The following is a 20,905-nucleotide window of genomic DNA, read 5'->3' on the forward strand; positions in this document are numbered from 1 at the left end:
AATCCTCTCTGCGGAGTTCCAAATAAACAGATCCCATCATGATGTGATGCCTCGGTCACACGCACTGCCAGATACGTCGTCCTCGAGCCGCAGCATTGCTCGTGTTCAACTGCCCGCTCATCGTCCGACCCAGTGATTAGGCTTCTGTATACCGCTGCTCCCTAAGAGCGAACGATGATACCGCACTGGCCCCGGATAGCTCTGCCCGTATCTCTACTTCTTCTCTCGCTGCATGTATCGGCATACAGTTCCAAGAACCAGTCTATGAGCCGAAGCCTAGGTTCCTACGGATATGACTTATCAGTACGCTCTATCACGATATTGTTATCACAACAGAGCTGATCATAAGCGGATGCAGCCGCTCATGGTGACAAATACACGACCAGGTGAGTATCGGGTCTGAGGTTAGTTGGCTTAGCTCATCCTCCTATAGCGGAGTGCCCGCCATGTTTCAATTGCCAGCTTGATGCCTTCTCTTGCGGGCACTTTGGAGAGTGCTCGACATATGACGGACAATGCAAGTGTCCACCAGGATGGGCGGGAATTGACTGTCTGACTCCGCGTAAGCTCTCAGTTTTCTTACTGTGCTAATAGTCTTTCTCAATTCAATTGCAGAGTGTGATTCTCTTGCCAACGGAGAGAAGCGTAGACAGAGGGAACCAGGCCAGAAATGTGAATGCGAGGATGGATGGGGTGGAGTGAACTGCAATGGTACGTCTACGTCGTTCCGTGTCATGGTGTTCTCGATCTCACGCTGGTCACAGTATGTAAGACTGACGAAGCGTGCATTGGATTCCCGCTTGCTGGCAAGCCCCTGGAGGACGGCGAAGAGATCAACAATATGACATGTTACAAGGGCGGTGTCACGGTGTTCGAGAATCACCAGATATGCAAAGTGACGAGTGGGTAATACCGCCTGTCATTCCCATTTTGATGCTGAGATGGGATGTAAGACCGGAAAATCCTGGACATGCTTCCTGATCGTCCTCCGGAAGTGACATTCAGCTGCAACACAGCGGAAGCTACGTGCCAGTTTCAGTTCTGGACAGCACAAGAGGAGTCTTTTTACTGTTCACTGGATACTTGCAAGTCAAGCATAGATGTCGGTTTCGATTTCAACACGACCAAATACGAATGCGAGAACATCCAGTGCAAGTGTGTGCCTGGACGGTTCATCTGTGGCGAGAATGGAAGCGTTGGTCAGTCGGTCCACAACTTCTGTTAGGTATTCACTGATAGACACTGGATAGACATCACGGACTTCTTGAAGGAAGACATCACCGGGCCTGCATCGTTTAGCTGCAAGAGTAGCAGCGGATGCAAGTTCGAGGAACCCGGCATGAACATGCTGATTGAGACATTCTTCGGCGACGGGTACATCACGCTGGATTGTGACAGTGGCGAGTGCCTGCATTATTCACAGGTTCCTGGCTATATTGTAAGTCGGTATCCCATTTTGCATTGCTGTTATAACCATGACTTTGTCTCTTGCCAGCCTCCACCAAAACCCGACAACAGTCGCTTCATCGCGCTGAGCATCGCAGGCCTGGGGCTCCTCGTAATTGCATCTTCCGCAGCGTTCTGGTATGCGGGTAGAGCTCGCTCCGGAGACTTTGGAGAGATTCGTCTCCCAGAAAACGAGACTGCGAAGCTTATGACGGACCATGTTCCCGCGTCTCTACACTTCTCCGACATCTCGTATGCCCTTGGGAACCGCACCATCTTGGAGAACATCTCTGGTGTGGCGAAGCCCGGCCAGCTCATGGCCATCATGGGCGCGTCGGGTGCGGGCAAGTCAACATTCCTCGACATCCTCGCGCGCAAGCGCAAGCGCGGCACAGTCAGCGGGCGCATTCTCGTAAATGGACGCGAGGTTGCCGATGCGGATTTCAAGAAGATGACAGGGTATGTGGATCAGGAGGATACGCTGATGAGCACGTTGACGGTGTATGAGACTGTGCTGTATTCTGCGCTGTTGCGGTTGCCGCGCGAGATGAGCCTCGAGGCAAAGAAATTCAGGACGCTGGAGACAATGCATGAGTTAGGAATTCTTGGTATCAAGGACGCTAGGATCGGCGATTCCGGTACGTGAAGGCGAACGTTCTGGACCGGGAGGTATGCTTACGACTGGCGATGAAGGTCGGCGGTCTATCTCGGGCGGCGAGAAGCGTCGTGTTTCCATCGCTTGTGAACTGGTGACGAGTCCTTCGATATTGTTCTTGGACGAGCCAACAAGTGGTATGCACGTTTCTTTGCCCGGTTCCAACGCTTGTGTTTTACATCGCCTGTTTAGGTTTGGATGCATTCAATGCTTTGAGTGTCATCGACTGTCTGGTGACGTTGGCAAGAGAATACAAGCGCACTGTGGTCTTCACGATTCACCAGCCTCGTAGCAACATTGTTTCGCTATTTGATCAGCTCATTGTCCTCGCTCAGGGCAAATTAATCTACTCAGGGGAAGCAGACAAGTGCCAGGATTATCTCCAGAAGATTGGACATTCCTGCCCTCCAGGGTTTAACATTGCCGATTTTCTAAGTACGTGTACACAAACACTTTGAGCGATGATCACTCATCAATCTCCACTGGCGCATATAGTTGATATGACGATGCAGGCTGGACTAGAGCCACGGTCACTAGAGAGTCCGCAGGGCGAGCTGACCACTCTGGAGGACGGTGATAACGCCCGTGACGAGGAGCGAGCATTTGAGCATGGCACCGCTAGTCATTCGCTGTCAGGTCGATCCCATGACCAGTCTTCCACGGCGGTAGACGAGACAGAGTTGCAGCTGCGCCCCAGCTCGGTCGCAGGCTCCGCATCCGGATATGTCAAGCGCAAGACGTCGCAGCTGCTGAAAGCCATCACGCCAATTTCATCCCCGGGAGACACACCCTTGGCCCCTCGTTTGCAAGTGTTGGTGGACGCATTCGCGGAGAGCAGCATCGCTGCTGCGATTAAGGAGGACTTTGAGGAAATGGCGCGAACAGCTGCTGCGGCGCAGGACGCGGCAAACCAATTGCCAGATGTCGCGCTGGAGACGAACCTCACGAGGGGCCGCAAACGCGCTAGCTGGGGGACACAGTTCCGGATTTTGAGCGGACGCGCATTCAAGAATTTGTATCGCGATCCGGCGCTGTTGGCTGCCCACTATGTCTCGGCGGTTGTTGTTGCATGTACGCGTTATAAATTTCTGACGACGATTATTGATAGCTCACGACATTACTCCAGTGATTTGTGGATTCTTTTTCCACAATGTCTCGTGAGTGCCATTAGGATTTGCCGCAATGCGCTGTGATCACTCACCAGAACGAACAGCGACGATATCGCTGGATTCCAGAACCGACTTGGTGATTGAATACTAACCGTTCTCCTTCTCGTTCATGCTGACGAATTGGCGTACAGGCCTGTTCTTCTTCACGCTCGCCCTCTTTGGTTTCTCCTGCTTGTCCAGCCTTACCTTGTTCGCCAATGAGAGGATATTGTTCATGAGAGAACGGTACGTATGGTTATCAATTGCATATTGGATCTTCTCAGCTGACCTGTGCGTTGTTCAGTGCGAATGGATACTACTCTCCCCTCACCTACTTCTTATCAAAGGCACGTTCTATTCGGCCTTGCTTCTTTGTATTTCAAATGCTCAGCCTTCTCGCAGATCCTGTTCGACATCTTGCCTTTACGAGTAGTGCCGCCCCTTGTGTATGGAGGGATCGTGTACGGCCTCGTTGGCCTCGTGCCCACAGTTCCTGCGTTCTGGAAGTTCATTCTCACGCTCGTGCTTTTCAATCTCACGACGGCGAGCGTCATCCTCATGCTCTCGATTGCCTTCGCGAGCGTCAGCGTGGCCAGTTTGGCTGGGACGCTGATTATGTTGTTCAAGTGAGTGAGATCCGATTCCGTGCCTGTAAACGTGATGCTGACTGTCTCCGCAGTCTGCTATTTGCGGGACTGCTGATCAACCGCCAGACACTCGGTCCACGCTGGGAGTGGTTGGATGTCATCTCGTTCTTCCATGCAGCATTCGAAGCGCTCGCTGTCAACGAGCTTCGTTATCTCCAGTTGAAGGAGAACAAGGTGCGTCTTGTTGCATTCCTGTGATTAGCACTATCTCATTGGCATCAAATTCGCAGTATGGCGTTGATATTGATGTTCCTGCTGCCGCTATATTGTCGACATTCGGGTTGAAAGCCCAGGCGAGTGAACAGTCTACTGCAATTGAGTTGCCTTGCTGAAGTCTCTTTGTAGTCATTCTGGTGGCCGAACATCTCGCTGCTCGGAATCTTCTTTGGCGTTTTCACTACCGCGAGTTACCTCATCCTTCATTTTTACGTGAGGGAGAAGCGGTAACACGCACCCACGGCGACTTGACTCCTACGACGATTGTCATGTCATTTAGCTTTGATTGCCAGCTCTTGTCGACAGCTTGTATAGTATTCACCTGTACTACTCGTCTGTCTGAGGGTTGTTGTGCATTGCCGGCCCAGTAGCTCCTGGTTGCCGAGCTGAGCGGAAGAGGGAATACGTACGTGCAGCGTGCGCTTCGCTTGGCAGGAGCATGGAAGTTGGTGGCAGTTACGCGAAGGTGCAGCCGATTGGTGAGCCGGTGCATTGAACCAGTCCGCGAAGAAAGATGGTCCTCGATACTTCCAAACCTCTCGGAGCTCGAAGGAACAGGTTCTCGCTGATGATCAGGCCTTGAATAGATCTATCGGTGACAACGGCTGTCTTGGATTGCATTTCCTCCGGCTTTCTTTTTCGTGCTCGAGGGTAAGGGACCTATAGGCACCCACAGGATGTGCCGAGCAATGATAGCACATGGCGCCTGGCGGTTTCCCTTGTCCCACCGCGTGCCAAAAGTGACTCAGGTTCTGTATCGGACGTCTCGGGCTCAAAGGCGTAATGCCCTTGTAATTTCTGCAACGTGTCAGCCATTGCTTGGCGAGCTGGTAAAGGCCTGCGATATGCATGAATCAACGGAATGCAGGCTAAAACCGACGCCTGGGCCTGCTTATCTAGAGGCCATTCTATCTTCCAGCGTCCTCTCCGGCTTATAGTCATTGGCTTGTCCCCCTCAAGATCCTCCGCGTCGAGATGGACCCTGCAACACTCCTCTTCTTGAGTTCTTTCCTCCTTGGACTTGTCTTTTGCATATTGTGTCTCCTTGACCGGGACCAGGAATGTGGAGTATGTTATTATTTCGATGATCATGAAACGAGAGTCACTATCTCAGAAGTGTTCCATAGCCAAAGACAATCCCTACAGTTGGAGGCTCCTCTTTGCCTCTCCTCTCATACGCAGGAGCTTTTCGTCACGTCTTTTATGCTGCCGACATCCTCCATGAGGGTTATCGGAGGGTAAGTGAATTTCCGAGCGTCCACGATGCCTTCCGTGTGCATGTCTTATTCGCCACATGTATGCTTATACTGATGTTTCCTGCTAGTACAAGGGTGGCACGTTCAAATTCGCAGATTTCCGCAGGTGGTACATTATTGTGTGCGAGCCGCACTTGATAGAGGAGATCATCAAAGCCCCAGACGACCAGCTATCCTTTGATGAAGCTGTGCACGAGGTGATTATCATCTGAATCAGCTCATGCATTCCAGCCAACATAGCTAACCAAGCATCGTAGATCCTTCAGACCGACTACACCTTGGGCTATGCCCTGCACCATAATTTATACCACGTACCGATTGTTCGGTCGCAACTGACTCGCAACATCGCAAAATTCTTCCCGCTATTGCATGACGAGCTCGTAGCTTCGTTTCACGATGAAATTCCCTTGAATGGGTCAGGTACGTCCTCGGGGTGACGCACGATCTTTGGCTGTCAACGCTGACTGCTTGCCAGGATGGAACAAGGTCCGCGCTATGGATGCCATGGTCCAGGTGATCTGCAGAACAAGCAACAGAGTGTTCGTTGGTTTGCCTTTGTGTAAGTGCATCTGCTCTCGGAATAGATGCATATTCCAGCCGCCGACGCGCGTCACAGGCAGAAATTTGGACTATTGCAACCTAAATAAGCAATTTACAGTCGACGTAATGAAGGGGGGAACGATAATCTCTCTATTTCCAGGCTTGCTCAAACCGTGAGTACATATATATGTCTGTCTCTGAAAAGCTAGTCGCAGCCTTTGGAATTTTTGCTTCGAGAATATCAAGCCCTGTTGCCCTCACAATCGGGCGAACACACGTTGCTATGTCGCATTTTCCATCTGCCGTCGCTTCTTCTCGATATTGGCATATGTAGTCCAATCATCGCTTCCCACGGTTACCGGTCACGGCTATGCTCGCTAACACATTCGCGCAGGTTTGCAGCACGGTTCCTGACTGACGTGCCTAATAGCATTAAGCGGGGCGTCAAACATCTAGAGCCCCTCATTAGCGAACGCCTTCGAATGGAACAAGAGCTGGGTTCGGAATGGACGGATAAGCCTGTGCGTTTCTACCCCTCTGTATCACAAACTCGAATGTCGCTGCGATATGTTCGACAATCGGTGCTTTATACTAAATATATATATGCGATGACTTCCAGAATGACATGCTGCAATGGCTCTTGGATGCAGCCGAAGGAGAGGAGCGTACCGTCCGAGCACTAGTGCTGCGGATTTTGACAATCAATGTTGGAGCAATACACACATCTGCAATGGTAGGCTTGTATATCAGTCGTACAATGTGGTCGCTTTGATTGCTGACGCGCTTATGTTTGATGCTATAGTGCCTCACACACGCGGTATACTATCTGGCTGCCTATCCACAGTATGTTCAAGCGCTGCGTGAGGAGGTCGAAGCTGTCGTGCAGCAAGAAGGATGGACGAAGGCCGCCATGGGAAAAATGCACAAATTGGACAGTTTCTTCAAGGAAGTTCAGCGGCTGAATGGGATTGTTGCCAGTACGTCAATCACTCTTTCTGCAGACTTCAAATCGAGTATCACCAGAGGCTTCCTTTTGGTTGGTGCCATGCTAGATGGCCGTTCGAGCTGACCTTCTATGAACCTAGGGGGATTGGATCGCAAGGCTATGAAGGATTTTAGATTCTCGGATGGAACATTTGTTCCTGCAGGCACATACATCGCGGCTCCAGCTGTGGCCATGCATCACGACGAGGACGTATATCCCGATGCTCATACGTTCAATCCATGGAGGTTCTCCGACTCCTGCAATGAGCGGGACGACTTTCAGCGGCAACACACCATCACCACAAGCCCTTACTTTCTTCTTTTCGGACATGGGAAACATGCATGGTGCGCGAACTGGATCTGCTGCCGTTGAATCGCTGACATGTAGCGGCCTGAACATAATGGTTTCCTATGGCCATAGTCCTGGTAGATTCTTTGCGGTCAATGAGCTGAAAGCGATGCTCGCCCATATGGTCGTCTCCTATGATATGAAGATGGATCAGGAAGGGGAAGTACCTGCGAGTAAATGGATAGCCAACGCGCTCATTCCGCATCCCACTGCTGAGGTTGAATTTCGGAGACGAGTGGACTAGCTCATGCTTTTTGCATGTTGTCTGTATTATTTTATCAGGATATCGTTCGTTGCAATGCAATATGTACACTATCATGCGGGCGTACTACGCAGAAGCTAAACTACGATCCAATTAGCTGCCGTGGGGTGGTTGACATTGACAAGTTTTGGGAAACCTGAGCAGTGGCATCTGAAGGTTACGGTACGAGTCGCGAATGCGGATGCGGAGGCGCTTGTCAACGCCGCTCAGAGCTCACTGGCATCTTAGCGCTGAAGCTCTATAGGTAGACCGTCCTCATCAACATTTTCATTCTATACCATTGGCCATGACTAAAGCGTTATTTGGCGATGATATCTTTTCTTGGAAACCTTTTAGTCGTCTCTACGGGACATACTAACTGAAAGCCCACTGTGGGCGTGGCGGCCTGGCCACATCTGTGAAGTCGGTCACGTGATCCACGCCATACTTCTAACACGACGAGTTTTAAAGCGCGGCCTCTGCCAGTCTCCACTCATCCTCCCGCTCCTTTGGAGGTAGCAGAAAAGTCTCAGAACAGCTCATTTTACAGGCTCCCGGACCTCAAGTATTGGTTTACCTCTCCATTCGTATTCATTCAGACGCAACACATTTCTGGCAGGACCACCAATCTCATTTCACAATTCAAGACGTGTATAGCACTTAGATTGATCATAATCTACCAATAGTATGTGATGCGCCCTGCACTTTTGCAAACTCGTTATCATGCCCATTCTTTGGTCAGTGCCTGTCGAGACAGACCTTTATGAGCTCCTCGGTGTGCATCCCGAGGCTTCTGAAGGTAACGACTCTCAAGATCGCCCTTTCAGCAATTGACTTATTAGTATCTTGCGCCAAGATGAGATCAAGAAAGCGTATCGCCGAAAGGTGGGCTCATCTGCATTGTCCCGCATTGGGTGGCGACGTCTAACCTGCTCAGGCCAGGGAACACCATCCAGTATGCCGGGGAGTCTAATGCAGCTTCTCGATTACTGACATGCATGCACATTGCGGCCTTTAGGATAAGGTGCGTGAAGGACTGGTTTCCTTGCGTTTACTTCTTAACATCACCATCTAGAATCCCGATGATCCGACAGCGGGACCAAAGTTTCAGGAGATGGCAGCAGCGTTCGTCTACCCCCACCTCTGTTTGTAATGGCACATCGTCTGAAAGCCCGGAACATGCACAGATACGAGATACTCAGCTCTACTGAAACACGAGAGGTGTACGATCTATATGGCATGGAAGGCTTGTCGAAGGGCGGCCCAGGCGGTCCAGGTGGTATGAGTACCGACGACATCTTCTCGGACCTGTTCGGCGGGGTCCGCTTCGACTTTGGGTTTGGACCAGGAGCACGGAAGCCTCGACGCACAAGAGGGGATGATTCCATCATCCAGTATGATGTGACGTTGGAGGACCTCTATAACGGCAAGACCGTCAAGATGAACATGGAGAAGGAAGTAGTCTGTGGTGTATGTAAAGGGTATGTGATCGCCCGTACTCCCCAGGCTTATGCTTATGGGCTATAATGTGCAGATCAGGAGCGCGGGGCTCAGCGAAGCCCAAGCCTTGTGTCAAGTGCGAGGGTAAAGGATGGATTATGGTTCACTCGCAGGTGTGTTGCGTATTGAGCGTATTTTGTTTCTACTAAGGATTGTACATACAGCTTGGTCCTGGTCGAATAGCTACCTCACAAGCGATGTGTCCCGACTGCGATGGCCGTGGAGAGAAGCTACGAGAGAAAGACCAGTAAGCAGATGAGCCTCTTGCTGAGCCGCCTCTCAGATCACCACAGGTGTAAGAAGTGCAAGGGTAAGAAGACAGTCAAGGAAAAGACACGTCAAGAAATATATATAGAACGCGGAATGGCCGATCGCCAGAAAGTCATACTTGCAGGTGCAGGAGATGAGGAGGTCTGTGTATCTTGTTATTGATGAAGCACGGAGAGCTGATAAATTCTTGTAGCCTGGAGTCACTCCTGGTGATGTGATTTTCGTGTTGAAGACCCGCAAGCACGACTCCTTCGAGCGATCGGGCAACGATTTGCTTACCACTGTGCATATTACGCTCTCGGAAGCGCTCCTCGGATTCTCGCGAATCCTTGTAACGCATCTGGATGGGCGAGGAGTCCAGGTCTCGAGCCCATCGGGAAAGATCATCAGACCTGGCACGACCATTGTCCTACGAGGCGAGGGCATGCCTGTCTACAAAAACCCAGATACAAGGGGAAACCTCTATATTATGCTTGAGATCGACATGCCAGACGAGGAGTGGCTAAGGAGCATAGACAAAGCCGTACGTCTATTCTGTTTCAGCCGCCCTGCTCTGTATCTCACTCTCCTGTCCTCCCAGGCTCTTGCGCAGCTGCTACCGCCAAAGAAGCCAGATATGGACCCGCGACCGGAAGTCGTGGACGAGGTGCCGTTCGAAGAGAGCGACATGGCGGACGTGCGTTCTGCGCCTTTCTCCGCTGGGACCTACTTCTTTGACCATCATGGTTTTGGCCAGCAGTTCGGCGAGGGCGACGAGGGCGAGTGGGTGGACGAGGACGAGGACGAGTACAACCCATATGGTGCAGAGCCAGAGTGCACACACCAATAGACGTGTGGGTCTTGCTGGGGTCATCGGATGGGATGCTGGGCTGCAGTTGGTATTTTATATTCATGCTATGATATGCAACACGCAATTTATTATAATATTTGGCCTTCCCCGCTCCGCTATTGAGCAACTGTTGCGCTGTAAATGGGCACCCGTTCTCGCCGAATAATACCGCGTTTGCAGTGAGGTCGCGCCGCCGCCACCTCCTGCCCTTGACAGCATCTACCTCGTCGGTCGAGCTTCGATTCAAACCCGGGCTTCTGATAGTAATCGAATCCTTGCCATGGTACGTTTTAGACTATTTTACGTATTCAAATGTGGCCTTCGCGCTACTGAGCGATTACGTATGATATATGATTGTCCAGAGCATTGCGGCTGAGGAGCGCCGTTTGACAATACATGGTGTCCAATGGGCATAGAGCATTCCCCGAAACGAATCTGACTCCGCGATGCTGCGTGCCAGAAGGCGCGAGCAAGCTGTTCGGGGCATTACTGCCTATCAATCACCCAATGTACATCGTACCACCTAGACCCACGCAGACGCACGCATATATGAAGCACTGATAGTGCGCAGGGAGATACGTCTCCCATCCTTCACCACTTGCGTCCCGACTCTATTAGGAAGCGCCCGGACCACCGTTGACCAATTCGAGCCGAGTTGACGTTGCGAGCACAGCGACCGTGGCTCAAGTCCTTCGTTTGTCTGATTATCGCATTGTTCTATCTCAATGTCGAACCTTTGAACGCGTATTGAGCGATAGTCCTCAATTATGCGAGCCGACATTGAACCAAAGTGGAAGCTTTGATTGTCATGGATGTACTGTGGGAGACGCAAAGCTGAGTACGTGGGCTTCACGATTCTCGGGGCATCGGACTCGCTGACGTAGGGTGCGAACTTCGTACGACAGCCTCTGGACAGTATAATTAGCTGATATGGCTCCCCACGCGAAGCATCGCCTTCAATGTCGTTATCGAGGACAACGATTGTTGAGAGCAAGGCAATCGGCATGATATCCGAGTCCCAAGCGGGCATGCCACAACAGAGCAAGATCCTCCGCCAGGTAGGCTGAAGAACCGGTGTAGAGCGGGGCCCGAAAGACTTTTCGACCGTCGACCCACCGCAGGACTCTGGCAAGATTCCGCAGAACAGATCAGCGAGGTAGTCCCTGGTAGAAGCCGGAACCATTCTTGCGTCTGAGAGGTTCGACATGACGCATAGGGTTGCGCTGACGAAGGCGATATCCAAACAGGACATGGCTGGAGAGTGCGTCACGTCGCCAGGTATGAGCTGTTGTTCGGTGTTGTTATCACAGCAATTTGATGTGGTGTTTTAGCAGAATCACACCACGGTGCGATGTCTTCAGTCTGTGCCGCCGTCGCGTAGGAGGTCCATCATACGAGGAGGACGGGGAGAGAGACTGGACCTAGCGAGTTGGCTCCGGAGCCGTGAATAATTGAAAGTCACATGACCGGAATTTATGGTAAGAGTGGTCTGACTTTGCGGAGGGCGCCCTCTTAAAAGGGCCCTTGCGGGTCCGCTAACCGACTTGCTCGTCGTCGCGGTTGTTCTCGCCATCGCCGTCGTCGCGGTTGCTGCCCTCCATATACCCGTCCTCTACCAAGATTTCTTGGGTGTCCAACGGTCATGGACCTCGTGCTCAACGTTGCCGACGACCTTCTCCTTGACCAAGTCTGGGCGAGCGTATTGCCGGCGTCTGCTTTCGCGTTACCTCCAACTGCGGCGTTCGTTAAGGCGTCCCTTAACAGCTCGTCACATTTACCTATCATAGCCTCAGATGCCTCCAAGTGGTCCCAGCTAATATCATATATCCCTCACCCTCCCCTCTCCGTTGACTACCTTGCGTCCGACGAGCTCGCCCTCTCCTACGCATCCGCGTGGCCGCGCGACTACATCCCACGCCAGCTGATCTCCCTCTTCGTCGTCACGCTCATCGGCATCCACATCCTCTACTTCGTGTTCGCATGGCTATCGTACAAGTATATATTCAATCACGAGATGATGAAGCACCCGAAGTTCTTGAAGGATCAAGTCAAGGCCGAGATTCATCACAGCCTGCAGGCCTTTCCCCTGATGACTCTCTTTACTCTGCCGTGGTTTGAAGCAGAGGTGATGGGCTATTCGAAGCTGTATGACAACGTGGACGAGTATGGGTGGGGCTATCTCCTGTTCTCAGTATTTTGGTACGTCATTTCTACATCTCGCGAATCTCACGTTTTTCTCATCGTTGCTGCAGGTTCCTTGTCTTCACAGACTTCGGAATCTACTGGATTCATCGTTGGGAGCACCACCGGCTCTGGTACAGGTGGCTACACAAACCGCACCACAAGTGGATCGGTAAGTGCAATTGCCGCACATCCGGTTCGCACTCGTCTCTTACCACCCCTGTTTCCCCTCAGTGCCCACGCCCTTTGCGTCTCACGCCTTTCACCCGCTCGATGGCTACTTCCAATCCCTCCCATATCACTTCTTCATCTTCATCTTCCCCATGCACCGCGTGCTCTATCTCGGCCTCTTCGTGTTCGTCAACTTCTGGTCTATTCTCGTGAGTAGCATCCGGCTCTGTACTTCTCTCGCCCTTGCTCATCGTCACTGCAGATTCATGACTCCGACATGATCACCGGCCACCCCCTCGAGACCATCATCAACGGGCCTGCGCACCACACACTGCATCACCTCTACTTTACTGTCAACTATGGCCAATACTTCACTTGGGCAGACCGCATGGGTCACTCGTACCGTCAACCGCTCTCCGAGCTTGATCCGCTGCTCGAAGTCCACGCTGCTGACGCGAAAAAGCAAAAGGAAGCACTGGGCAAGGATCAGTGATTCCCTCTGTCTCATATGTGAGACGATGACGTGTGGAATAAACTATCGCTATTAGTCGCTATCGTTAGAGCGGGATGGACTGTTGCTTAGGATCTCATGTAATCGCGTCGACGACGTTAATGGAACAGTGCTGTATTGTGATGACCACTTCATCCCAGCTGTGATCTGCATGGAAAAGGACTTTGACAATGACGATAGATGATATAAGACAACGAGTAGCAGCATAGCAGTCAGACAGGTAGTGTTCTCTTTCGCGCTTTCTTCGTTCGCCCTCCCTCATCGCTTCGCCGGCTTGCGTTTCACCTCGTCGTCTTTGCATGCGTGCAGCATGATCTTGTTTGGGTGGCCAGGTGTCATGCCCGAGTGTCCCTTGGACCAGTCGTATGAGACAGCGTACGCGAAGATCGTGCCATTTCGGTTGAAGCTGGTCGTGGGCACGGGTCCAGGCGCGGGCTCGAAAGCTGCGAGAACAAGAGATGAGCCGATGTGCTCTGACAAGGTGAACATGCAAACGCACACTTGAGGCGCGTACGCGCATCCTTGTCCCAGTAGTTAATCGTGCCGTCAGAGCCTGTGAATAAGCGTCAACTTCGAGCGCCCACGCCGTCACGAGAGATCTGACGCACCACAAGTGGAGAATGTTCCATGCACGGGGTGGAAAGAGATGTCATTGACGGCATACACGAGTGACTGGTCTTTGGCTGCCGCCGATGCGTCTCGCCGATGGCATTTGAAAGAAAAGTTGTTACTTTGAAAAGGTGTCAGGCGAACTATTATCAGAGACACGAGCAACATGGACGTACGAGACATCTTTCTCGTCGACATATCTGTCATAAATGTACATGTTCGGTCAGAATTGCAAGTAATGCTGTGTGTATAGGACATACTGAATTGCAACTCGGCCCTCGACGCTACCAACTGCAAATCCATTCGCTTGGGGGAAACACGAGACGACTCGGGTCTGCCACTTGAGTGGTGATACGATGGTCTGCAAGAGCGTGTCATCTACTGGAGCATGATTTTAAGGTTATGCATGCCGACCTTAAACGGGCTGGTGGGATTCGTGAGGTTGAAAATCTGGATGTGCCGCTCAGCCGTGCCGACAACCATCAGCGGGTACACAACATCCAACGTATAGCACCGCTCTGGCAGCTGCACTGAGGAAATTGGAGTCGGTGTGCGTACGTCCCAGTACTATACAACGCGGAAGTGCGCGTCAGCCGTCGGTTGTAGGGACCACATCGTGTGCATGTGAGGGTGAAGGCCCACCTTCAATGTCTTGTCCCAGCTGCCAGTGACGAGGATGCCACCCTGTGGCATTTCAATCCATCGCACGCACTTGATGGGCGCGTCGTGCTGGGCGACCTGTGTAGGCTGGCCTGTTTGGGTGTCAAACATCCTGGCCGCGTTGTCTGCGCCGCCTGATAGCACTTTCGTTCCATCCTAGGTGATGTGGGATGACATGAGACCGGTTAAATCATACTGCGGAGATAGGAATCGGATACCTTGTTCCAGCATACACTCAACACGGGCCCCTGGTGTGGAAATATCGCCTTCCCTTGCGTCTGACCATTCTGGCTCACTTCGTAAATGCGTACCTACCCCCAACCAAAGCAAGAGACGCGTCGACTATTAGAAGCAGCAAAAGGCATCAGACATCATCACTGACGTTATTATCCCAGCTCCCTACAGCGAGGTAGTCAGCCTGCGGCGAGAAGGAGAGGGACGAGATGGAGTCCGAGGGAGGGTCGGCGACCTCGATATCCTTATCTCCCTGAACGGCCGTAGTCGCGGTCGTCGTCGGCGCGTTGAAGAATGACATCGTCCACCGCCAGATGAATGCGTGAAAGGGAGGAGAGAAGTGGCAGGGAGAACGTGCGGTTGAGATCAACTCGCGCTTCAAGTGTTCGTCTATATATGGTAAACAAGATCATGCATTGACGCTGGCGGCCATTTAGCCTGCAAACATCGATGCATGTATCGGAAGATAACCGAGATGCTCGAAAGCCGGCCGGATCTACACATTGAACTCGTGTGGATCCCTGGTCATGCTGGCTTTCTGGGCAATGAAGTCGTTGACCGTCTGGCGAAGCACGGTGCGTCCTCCCCAGCCAATCATCCACCTTCACTGGTGTGGGCAAAGGGAACTGCACGCATAAGAGCCCTTCATAAGTGGAGGCGTGACTTCCGTCGCGACGCACATCCATCCGAATTCCGTGCAGCAGTCACGACCAAGCCTAAATTAACCTTGCATCGTTACTTCAAGAAGAACGAAGACCATCGTAATGTCGAGTGCCGACTTGTCCAGCTGCTCATGGGGCATGGTCACGTCGGTAGCTATTACCATCGCTTCGTGGCAGAAGAATCCACACAGTGCCAGTGCCGCACCACTAACCTACAGACACGCGAGCATTTGCTCGTCCACTGCCCGCTCTACACCCACAGTCGCCACCATCTAGGCAACCCTGCACATCCCATTCGACTCAAGCGGCTTTTCGCCTCCAAACACGCTCGACAAAAGCTCGCGGCGTTCCTCACGGAGACGGATGCATTCACCAAGACCTCGCTGGTTCCCTGGGACCCAGGCTGAGGGGTTTCTTTGTTATCGTGCTGCTATGCATGCCCTGTATCCGATCCTGGGTGCGCCCAGTCCGCCGTAGACACCACTTTGTACCCACACCTACGACCGCCTTCGGCGGTATATAAATAGTACTCAAAAAAAAAAAAAAAACATCGATGCATGTGGGCATATAGTACACAATAGCTACAGAATAAAATACGATAAGCGTTCGATGACTATAATATACAGTCCGTAAGTGTGTATCAACGTTTACTATCCACCTGGTCCATGTCGACGGGCATCACAACGAATTGTCGGAAAGTACGACTCGGCGGACTCATTCGTCGCGTCTTCGTCCGACTCTGACAGCTCAGTCAGAGAGCTTCGATCATCCCAGTCAAAGCTGCCTCGTCGCGACCCGGTACGGGCATCGGTCCTCTCGTATGGAGCATGTTGAGGGATGTTCCGTCCAGCAGTCCTCCATGTGCCGGAACCCGAGGATGGAGTCCTGCTATGCCGCGGCCTCGGCGATGACATCGGTATCGGTGTCAGCGGGGAGTCAGGAGGCGTAGGCAAGGGACTCTTGCACATAGAGTTCTTCAGCTTGGGTGGCACAGTCGTGATCAGCACCTCGGGGCGCGGAGGAATCCTAATCGTCAGTTTTGTCTTGCGCGCTTGTGGTCTGCTCTTCTTCACGACGGGCAGGATCAACCGGGCATTCTCGCTAACCTTCGCAACGTTGGCCTTCGGCCGCTTCGACATCTGAGGTTTATACGGCGCCACCTTGCGTTTCTTCGTCGATGAAGATGATGAACGTGCCTCCGATTGAGGGCCACCCTTTCGCTTCTTGGTACCGCTCGCATTGCTGACCTGCAAGCTCTCCTCTAATTTTGTCGCCAATGCAGCTTCCTCCCTTCGCCGTTTCCTCTCTGCAGAAGCCTGCTTCGCCCTTTCCTCCCTCTCCAGTTCCTCATGTACCATCCGCGCGAACTCCTGCGCATCTCCTCTTATCCAGACGTCAAATACGCCATCCCACTCTCTCGTAGGTACCGGAAAGTCGAGGTTCAAATAGATGACTCTAATAGGTGCCTCTTCCTCATACGCAGGAGAACGGCGTGGCGATGGCGCAGGAGTGGCGAGGCCCATCTCGGTGGTAGAATGCTCGCTCTGTGAGCCGCTCGAAGGCAATGGACGAGAATGGACTGCTTTGGAGAATTCTCGCACAATCCTCTTGGTTCCGGGCACCCGTAAGCTGGTACCCACTACCAACAGTAGGTCTGCGCCCGCTCGCCCCTTTCCCTTGGAGCTACCTATGAGGTCTCGCCTCACGATATCGCCGACCTCTTCACCATCCTTGTGCATCTCGTTGTACAGCACAACGCTTGGACGCAACTTCCCTACTCCTCGCGAGCGCTTGCCTACCAGTTGGCGAGTCTCCTCGACGGCGGTACATTCGGGACAATACGGCGGTCTCCCCTCGCTGAGCGCAGGTAGATACTCTCGCAACGGGAACGAGTGCGTGCATGTCTGGCAATGCATCGACTGCAACGTACCGTGCAAAGGTATGCATCGGGGAGTCTCCATGGGCGGAGTGAGAAGTCGAATGTGTGGCGGCTCAACGGCAGTGGAAGGACCAGGATCCTCAGGAACATCGTGCCTTCCCTTCGTCGAGCGATATTTGTACCTCTTGCAGTCCACCTCGGGGACGCCGAAGGTAAGGCCTGATTTCTGTTCAAGAGCATCTATGTTCTGCGTGTAGACGCGGAGAAGACGTCGGCGGTCGTCCAGCACACGAAGCAACTTGTGGAAGGAGGTCGGTACAGCAGTCTCAGAGAGTTCAGACAGTTGGGCTATCATTTGACAGAACATGGATGTCGTGCCCTCGGACTGTGGCGAATTAACGTCAGCATTACGTCTGCACATGACAAATCTGTACAGGTGAGCTTGACGTATGCGCAAACATCTCTCCATGTAGCGAGGAGCAGGTGACAAGACCCATACGGCATATTATCCGCTCGCGCCACGTTGCAGAACAGCCTCCGTCTGTTAATTGATTGCATCGGACACGCATAGTCCCGATACGCCTGTTGGCAGTAGGTTTGGCTTTCGTGGGGCGACCGTTGGACGATTATCTGCGATGGGCTATAAAGATGAGAGATGCCGTGGACTCATCTATAAGACGAGAGCCTGAGCTTGACCTGTCGCCTCACCGACAAGCCGTGGGATGCCTCCGGCTACATCGCAACTCGTACACCACAACAATGCCAGGAGTCGTCATCGAGACGGAATACACCAGAGTGCACGAGAATACATCGCGGTCTCAAAAACACTCACGTTAAATACTGATGCATCGAATAAGTCTTTCCCGGAGCTCAGGGCTGGGTTGTCTTTCTTCAGGCTTTGAAACAGCCCGTCAGACGAGCGGAAGTCCGGGATGCCTGCTTGCACGGAGATCCCAGCACCTACAAGAGAAAGCAAAATTATCGCTTGCTTGAAAACGTGCGCAACGTTCGCCACGCACCGCAAACGACTGCGATCCTGCGCGCCTTCATCACGGCTTTAACGACCTTCTTGACATGTGCGGCTGGCTCTGGCGAAGGCATGAGAAATGACGGTGCTTGCGGAAACGGCGACGACGCCTGCAGTGGGACGAAGACCGTCATGAAGTTGAGGACACCCGCGCGGGCAGGCGATGAGGCAATGGCGATGGCCGTCGGAAAGGGGACGCTGGTCGTGTCCGGTGTGCGCGGTGTGTTCGAGTTCGTGCAAACTGGGTGGCGCGGTCCGTTTGCGGAAGGCATTGCATCGAGATCTGGGTCATGTGCTTCTCGGCGCTCGCACTTGGGTGTAGAGGCGACGAGCGCCGGTTCCAAATAACAGGCACCGCAGAAAGGTGGGGAAGGATAATGATACGACAATATGAGCAACGCAGTGTATATGATGGCATTCATTATCAGGTCAGACCTGAACAGCAATATAGGCCACATCATGGACTATGTATGGCTGCAGATCAAGTTGATGTGGTTGTGTGGTACCTGTAGAGAGTCATGCAATGAACTGGATGCCTTCATTCAATGAAGGATAATGCTCAATGAGGAGGACACAGCCTGATGGTGATGTGGAACAAATCAATGGGATAAGCAGCACTAAAAACAAATGATGCACAAATTACTGAAAAAGAGTTAAACTGCAGCTCAGGGATTATATAAAGCAGAGCAAGGACAGTATAGAAATAGCCAAATTTCATTCTGTTATTTGAAACTTGAATAAGTTGGTGATGAGCACCAGTTTCAAATAACAGTTATCAGAGAAACATGGCATAGCAGAGGAACATCAGTGATCAGTTTTAATTTTGAATACATGAACAGACACCACAGAAAGATGGCATAGCAGAGCACATGACTGGGGACAATTACAAACACTGCACATCACGCCAAATATCCACGGCAGGATATTGCAGGAATATCCCGAATTTCCTGGCGATATCCTTCAAGGATATTGCCAGGATATTTAAAAGGATATTGCCAGGATTTAACGGAAATCCATGCAATGTTTTGGCAATATCCAGCCAGATATCCTTGCAATGTACGTTCATGGATATTGCTCTGTTCTTCGTGGCTCGCTCCCGGTACCCTACGGCATGCATATATCCACATTAAAAATCACAAAATCATATATTATTGTCTCCTGAGGCTACTACATGCTAGAGGGTCTTATATGGTACAGTAGCATATGCAATACTCATTAAAGAGACACACAGCCTGTGCTCTGGATCACTGATGTGCATAAGTGCACTTCAGCAGAGCCAGAGTGCGATAACTGGAAAGTCAAAGATACCTGCATGCGAGAACATCATTAACAAGTTCTCTATATGGGTGAAAACGGCGCACGCACTGTGTGACTAGCTCAAGACGCAGACCCCACAAGTGGAGGTTCTGCGTCGACCGCCTGCATCATCGATTGCTACTACAATGACATCAGTCGGATGAGCATACAATCATAGTAAAGAAGCATACCATAGCCAAATGTTGAAGCACTGAACAAGGCCATGGTGTTGTAATATCCTAGCATGTAGTCAGCTTGGACATCACAAATGATGATGACAATATTACCTATGTATGGTTATGCTCAGGTGCCACTCGGTGCTGATATTGTTCACGATTCTGAGTAAGTAAATTGAGTTCAAGCACTGCGATGATATACCCTCACTGATAACACTAGATCAACGAGTGGCGCAGCTCTCGAGATGCTCTACAGGAGAAGATGGACACTTTGTTCGTGGAGAAGCAGCACCTGGAAGAGCTCATATCACACACTTGGAGTGAGCTCCATCAGAAACCGATGCAGAGCTCAGGGCGTGTGCCGATGCAGAAGCCAAGGTAGAGTCATTGCAGGTGGAGAAGCTGGCTGTGGAGCTCGCATTCGAAGTTAGTCAAGGAGCTTGAGGCGAGAATTGACCAGAAATATACTTCTAAGCTCAATATCGAAGACTTGTTATGAACCACTCAAGCCGACAAACTTCCGCTTGACGGAGCACATGTGCAAGCTCTCTCCGATGTCCAGAAGAAGACTGCCAAGGTAATCGCAGAGCGCGAGCACTATGCTAGACTGGAGAAGGAACTTCGCACGATGAAGGGAAAGCACCGAGAGTTGCCTGCATCGCAGTCAAACAGTCAGACAGAGCTTGAAGCCAAGATCGCTGCTGAGCATGATGCTCGAGTCCAACTCAAGGAAGAATGCGAGCATCTCCTGGCGAAGAAGCAGAATCTTGAGATTACGTGCTCAAACACCAAGATGGAGCTCCATGAAAATATTTCTCTAGCAGCTGCAGAGCACGCTCGCTTGGAAGAGGCGCTCGATATCAAGGTCGCCGAGGTCGCCGAGGAGTGCAGTGCACGTGCCGAGCAAGAGCAGGCACCAGATACAGGCTGAGTTGAAAGTGAAGGCTATTGAAGCCGGCGCTGGGCACGAAGCGCACTTGGAACCAGAGAACGAGATCCAGCAGCTGTAGGCGGAGGTGCAAGAGGTGGAGATTTGCATTTGCGGAGCATTCAGGAACCTGAGGCACAGGAGGAGGAATGCAACTTGGTTCTATATGCACAGTGTAGACAGGTTGGGACCTGGAAGGCAGGATCAACAAGGGCAGTGAGGAACACTAGGCCCGATGGAAAGAGAGGAGAGAGGAGAGAGGAAGGGGTCGAGCACTATATATGCAGTTGATATTGACAATATTGGCAGCTGTTAGCTGAAGTACATGGAGAAGACTGCGACGCGCACCGATCACATGAGCATATCTTGCCTTATCCTGTCCAGAAAATCGCCAGAATATTCACCTCAAAAGATATTTCCAGGATATTGCCGGGACATTCCAACTTTCCTGGCAATATCCCCCCAGGATATTTTGAGTCAACACGCAGTG

The 20,905-nt window shown here is 51.8% G+C and overlaps 7 protein-coding genes across 7 annotated transcripts; 5 read left to right on the forward strand and 2 right to left on the reverse strand.

Annotated features, from left to right (window-relative positions):
- The first annotated feature begins 73 nt into the window (after positions 1-73).
- On the forward strand, positions 74-4,710 carry LAESUDRAFT_752603 (uncharacterized protein). Its single transcript, XM_040911734.1, has 19 exons — positions 74-303; positions 359-386; positions 434-562; positions 616-711; positions 765-902; positions 954-1,199; positions 1,251-1,438; positions 1,496-2,084; positions 2,140-2,238; positions 2,294-2,536; positions 2,597-3,172; positions 3,228-3,258; positions 3,315-3,346; positions 3,402-3,495; positions 3,554-3,596; positions 3,652-3,875; positions 3,929-4,070; positions 4,127-4,189; positions 4,242-4,710. The coding sequence occupies exons 1-19, from the start codon at positions 175-177 to the stop codon at positions 4,341-4,343; spliced, it is 3,192 nt and encodes a 1,063-aa protein (XP_040759291.1). The 5' UTR covers positions 74-174; the 3' UTR covers positions 4,344-4,710.
- A 141-nt stretch (positions 4,711-4,851) lies between these two features.
- LAESUDRAFT_707332 (cytochrome P450) lies at positions 4,852-7,592 on the forward strand. Its single transcript, XM_040906656.1, has 12 exons — positions 4,852-4,942; positions 5,013-5,180; positions 5,240-5,350; positions 5,437-5,565; positions 5,626-5,788; positions 5,844-5,927; positions 5,985-6,081; positions 6,303-6,429; positions 6,528-6,641; positions 6,711-6,885; positions 6,994-7,237; positions 7,314-7,592. Exons 2-12 carry the CDS (start codon positions 5,088-5,090, stop codon positions 7,483-7,485), a joined length of 1,509 nt encoding a protein of 502 aa, XP_040759292.1. The 5' UTR covers positions 4,852-4,942; positions 5,013-5,087; the 3' UTR covers positions 7,486-7,592.
- Positions 7,593-7,972: 380 nt separating this feature from the next.
- LAESUDRAFT_731128 (DnaJ-domain-containing protein) lies at positions 7,973-10,131 on the forward strand. The gene is made up of 13 exons (XM_040909978.1): positions 7,973-8,167; positions 8,225-8,281; positions 8,339-8,367; positions 8,420-8,437; positions 8,501-8,506; positions 8,558-8,607; positions 8,670-8,963; positions 9,017-9,095; positions 9,147-9,229; positions 9,276-9,393; positions 9,446-9,775; positions 9,833-9,928; positions 9,992-10,131. Coding segments are annotated over exons 1-13 (1,251 nt in total). The 5' UTR covers positions 7,973-8,166; the 3' UTR covers positions 10,082-10,131.
- Positions 10,132-11,723: 1,592 nt separating this feature from the next.
- On the forward strand, positions 11,724-12,926 carry LAESUDRAFT_663717 (uncharacterized protein; the record flags this gene model as incomplete). Its single annotated transcript, XM_040905081.1, has 4 exons — positions 11,724-12,280; positions 12,334-12,434; positions 12,497-12,642; positions 12,696-12,926. The coding sequence occupies 4 exons, from the start codon at positions 11,724-11,726 to the stop codon at positions 12,924-12,926; spliced, it is 1,035 nt and encodes a 344-aa protein (XP_040759294.1).
- Positions 12,927-13,202: 276 nt separating this feature from the next.
- On the reverse strand, positions 13,203-14,748 carry LAESUDRAFT_663799 (Poly(A)+ RNA export protein; the record flags this gene model as incomplete). Its single annotated transcript, XM_040905085.1, has 9 exons — positions 13,203-13,387; positions 13,444-13,497; positions 13,553-13,674; positions 13,730-13,753; positions 13,814-13,914; positions 13,968-14,120; positions 14,196-14,369; positions 14,432-14,524; positions 14,596-14,748. 9 exons carry the CDS (start codon positions 14,746-14,748, stop codon positions 13,203-13,205), a joined length of 1,059 nt encoding a protein of 352 aa, XP_040759295.1.
- A 920-nt stretch (positions 14,749-15,668) lies between these two features.
- Positions 15,669-18,237, reverse strand: LAESUDRAFT_686552 (DHS-like NAD/FAD-binding domain-containing protein). Its single transcript, XM_040905928.1, has 3 exons — positions 18,008-18,237; positions 17,821-17,948; positions 15,669-17,373 (listed from the first exon to the last, which is right to left on the reverse strand). Exons 1-3 carry the CDS (start codon positions 18,147-18,149, stop codon positions 15,760-15,762), a joined length of 1,884 nt encoding a protein of 627 aa, XP_040759296.1. The 5' UTR covers positions 18,150-18,237; the 3' UTR covers positions 15,669-15,759.
- A 1,363-nt stretch (positions 18,238-19,600) lies between these two features.
- On the forward strand, positions 19,601-20,418 carry LAESUDRAFT_763681 (uncharacterized protein; the record flags this gene model as incomplete). Its single annotated transcript, XM_040913312.1, has 4 exons — positions 19,601-19,653; positions 19,725-19,807; positions 19,858-19,913; positions 20,050-20,418. 4 exons carry the CDS (start codon positions 19,601-19,603, stop codon positions 20,416-20,418), a joined length of 561 nt encoding a protein of 186 aa, XP_040759297.1.
- Between the last annotated feature and the right edge of the window lie 487 nt (positions 20,419-20,905).

This window comes from Laetiporus sulphureus, assembly GCF_001632365.1.
Source record: "Laetiporus sulphureus 93-53 unplaced genomic scaffold LAESUscaffold_59, whole genome shotgun sequence".
NCBI lineage: Eukaryota > Fungi > Basidiomycota > Agaricomycetes > Polyporales > Laetiporaceae > Laetiporus > Laetiporus sulphureus.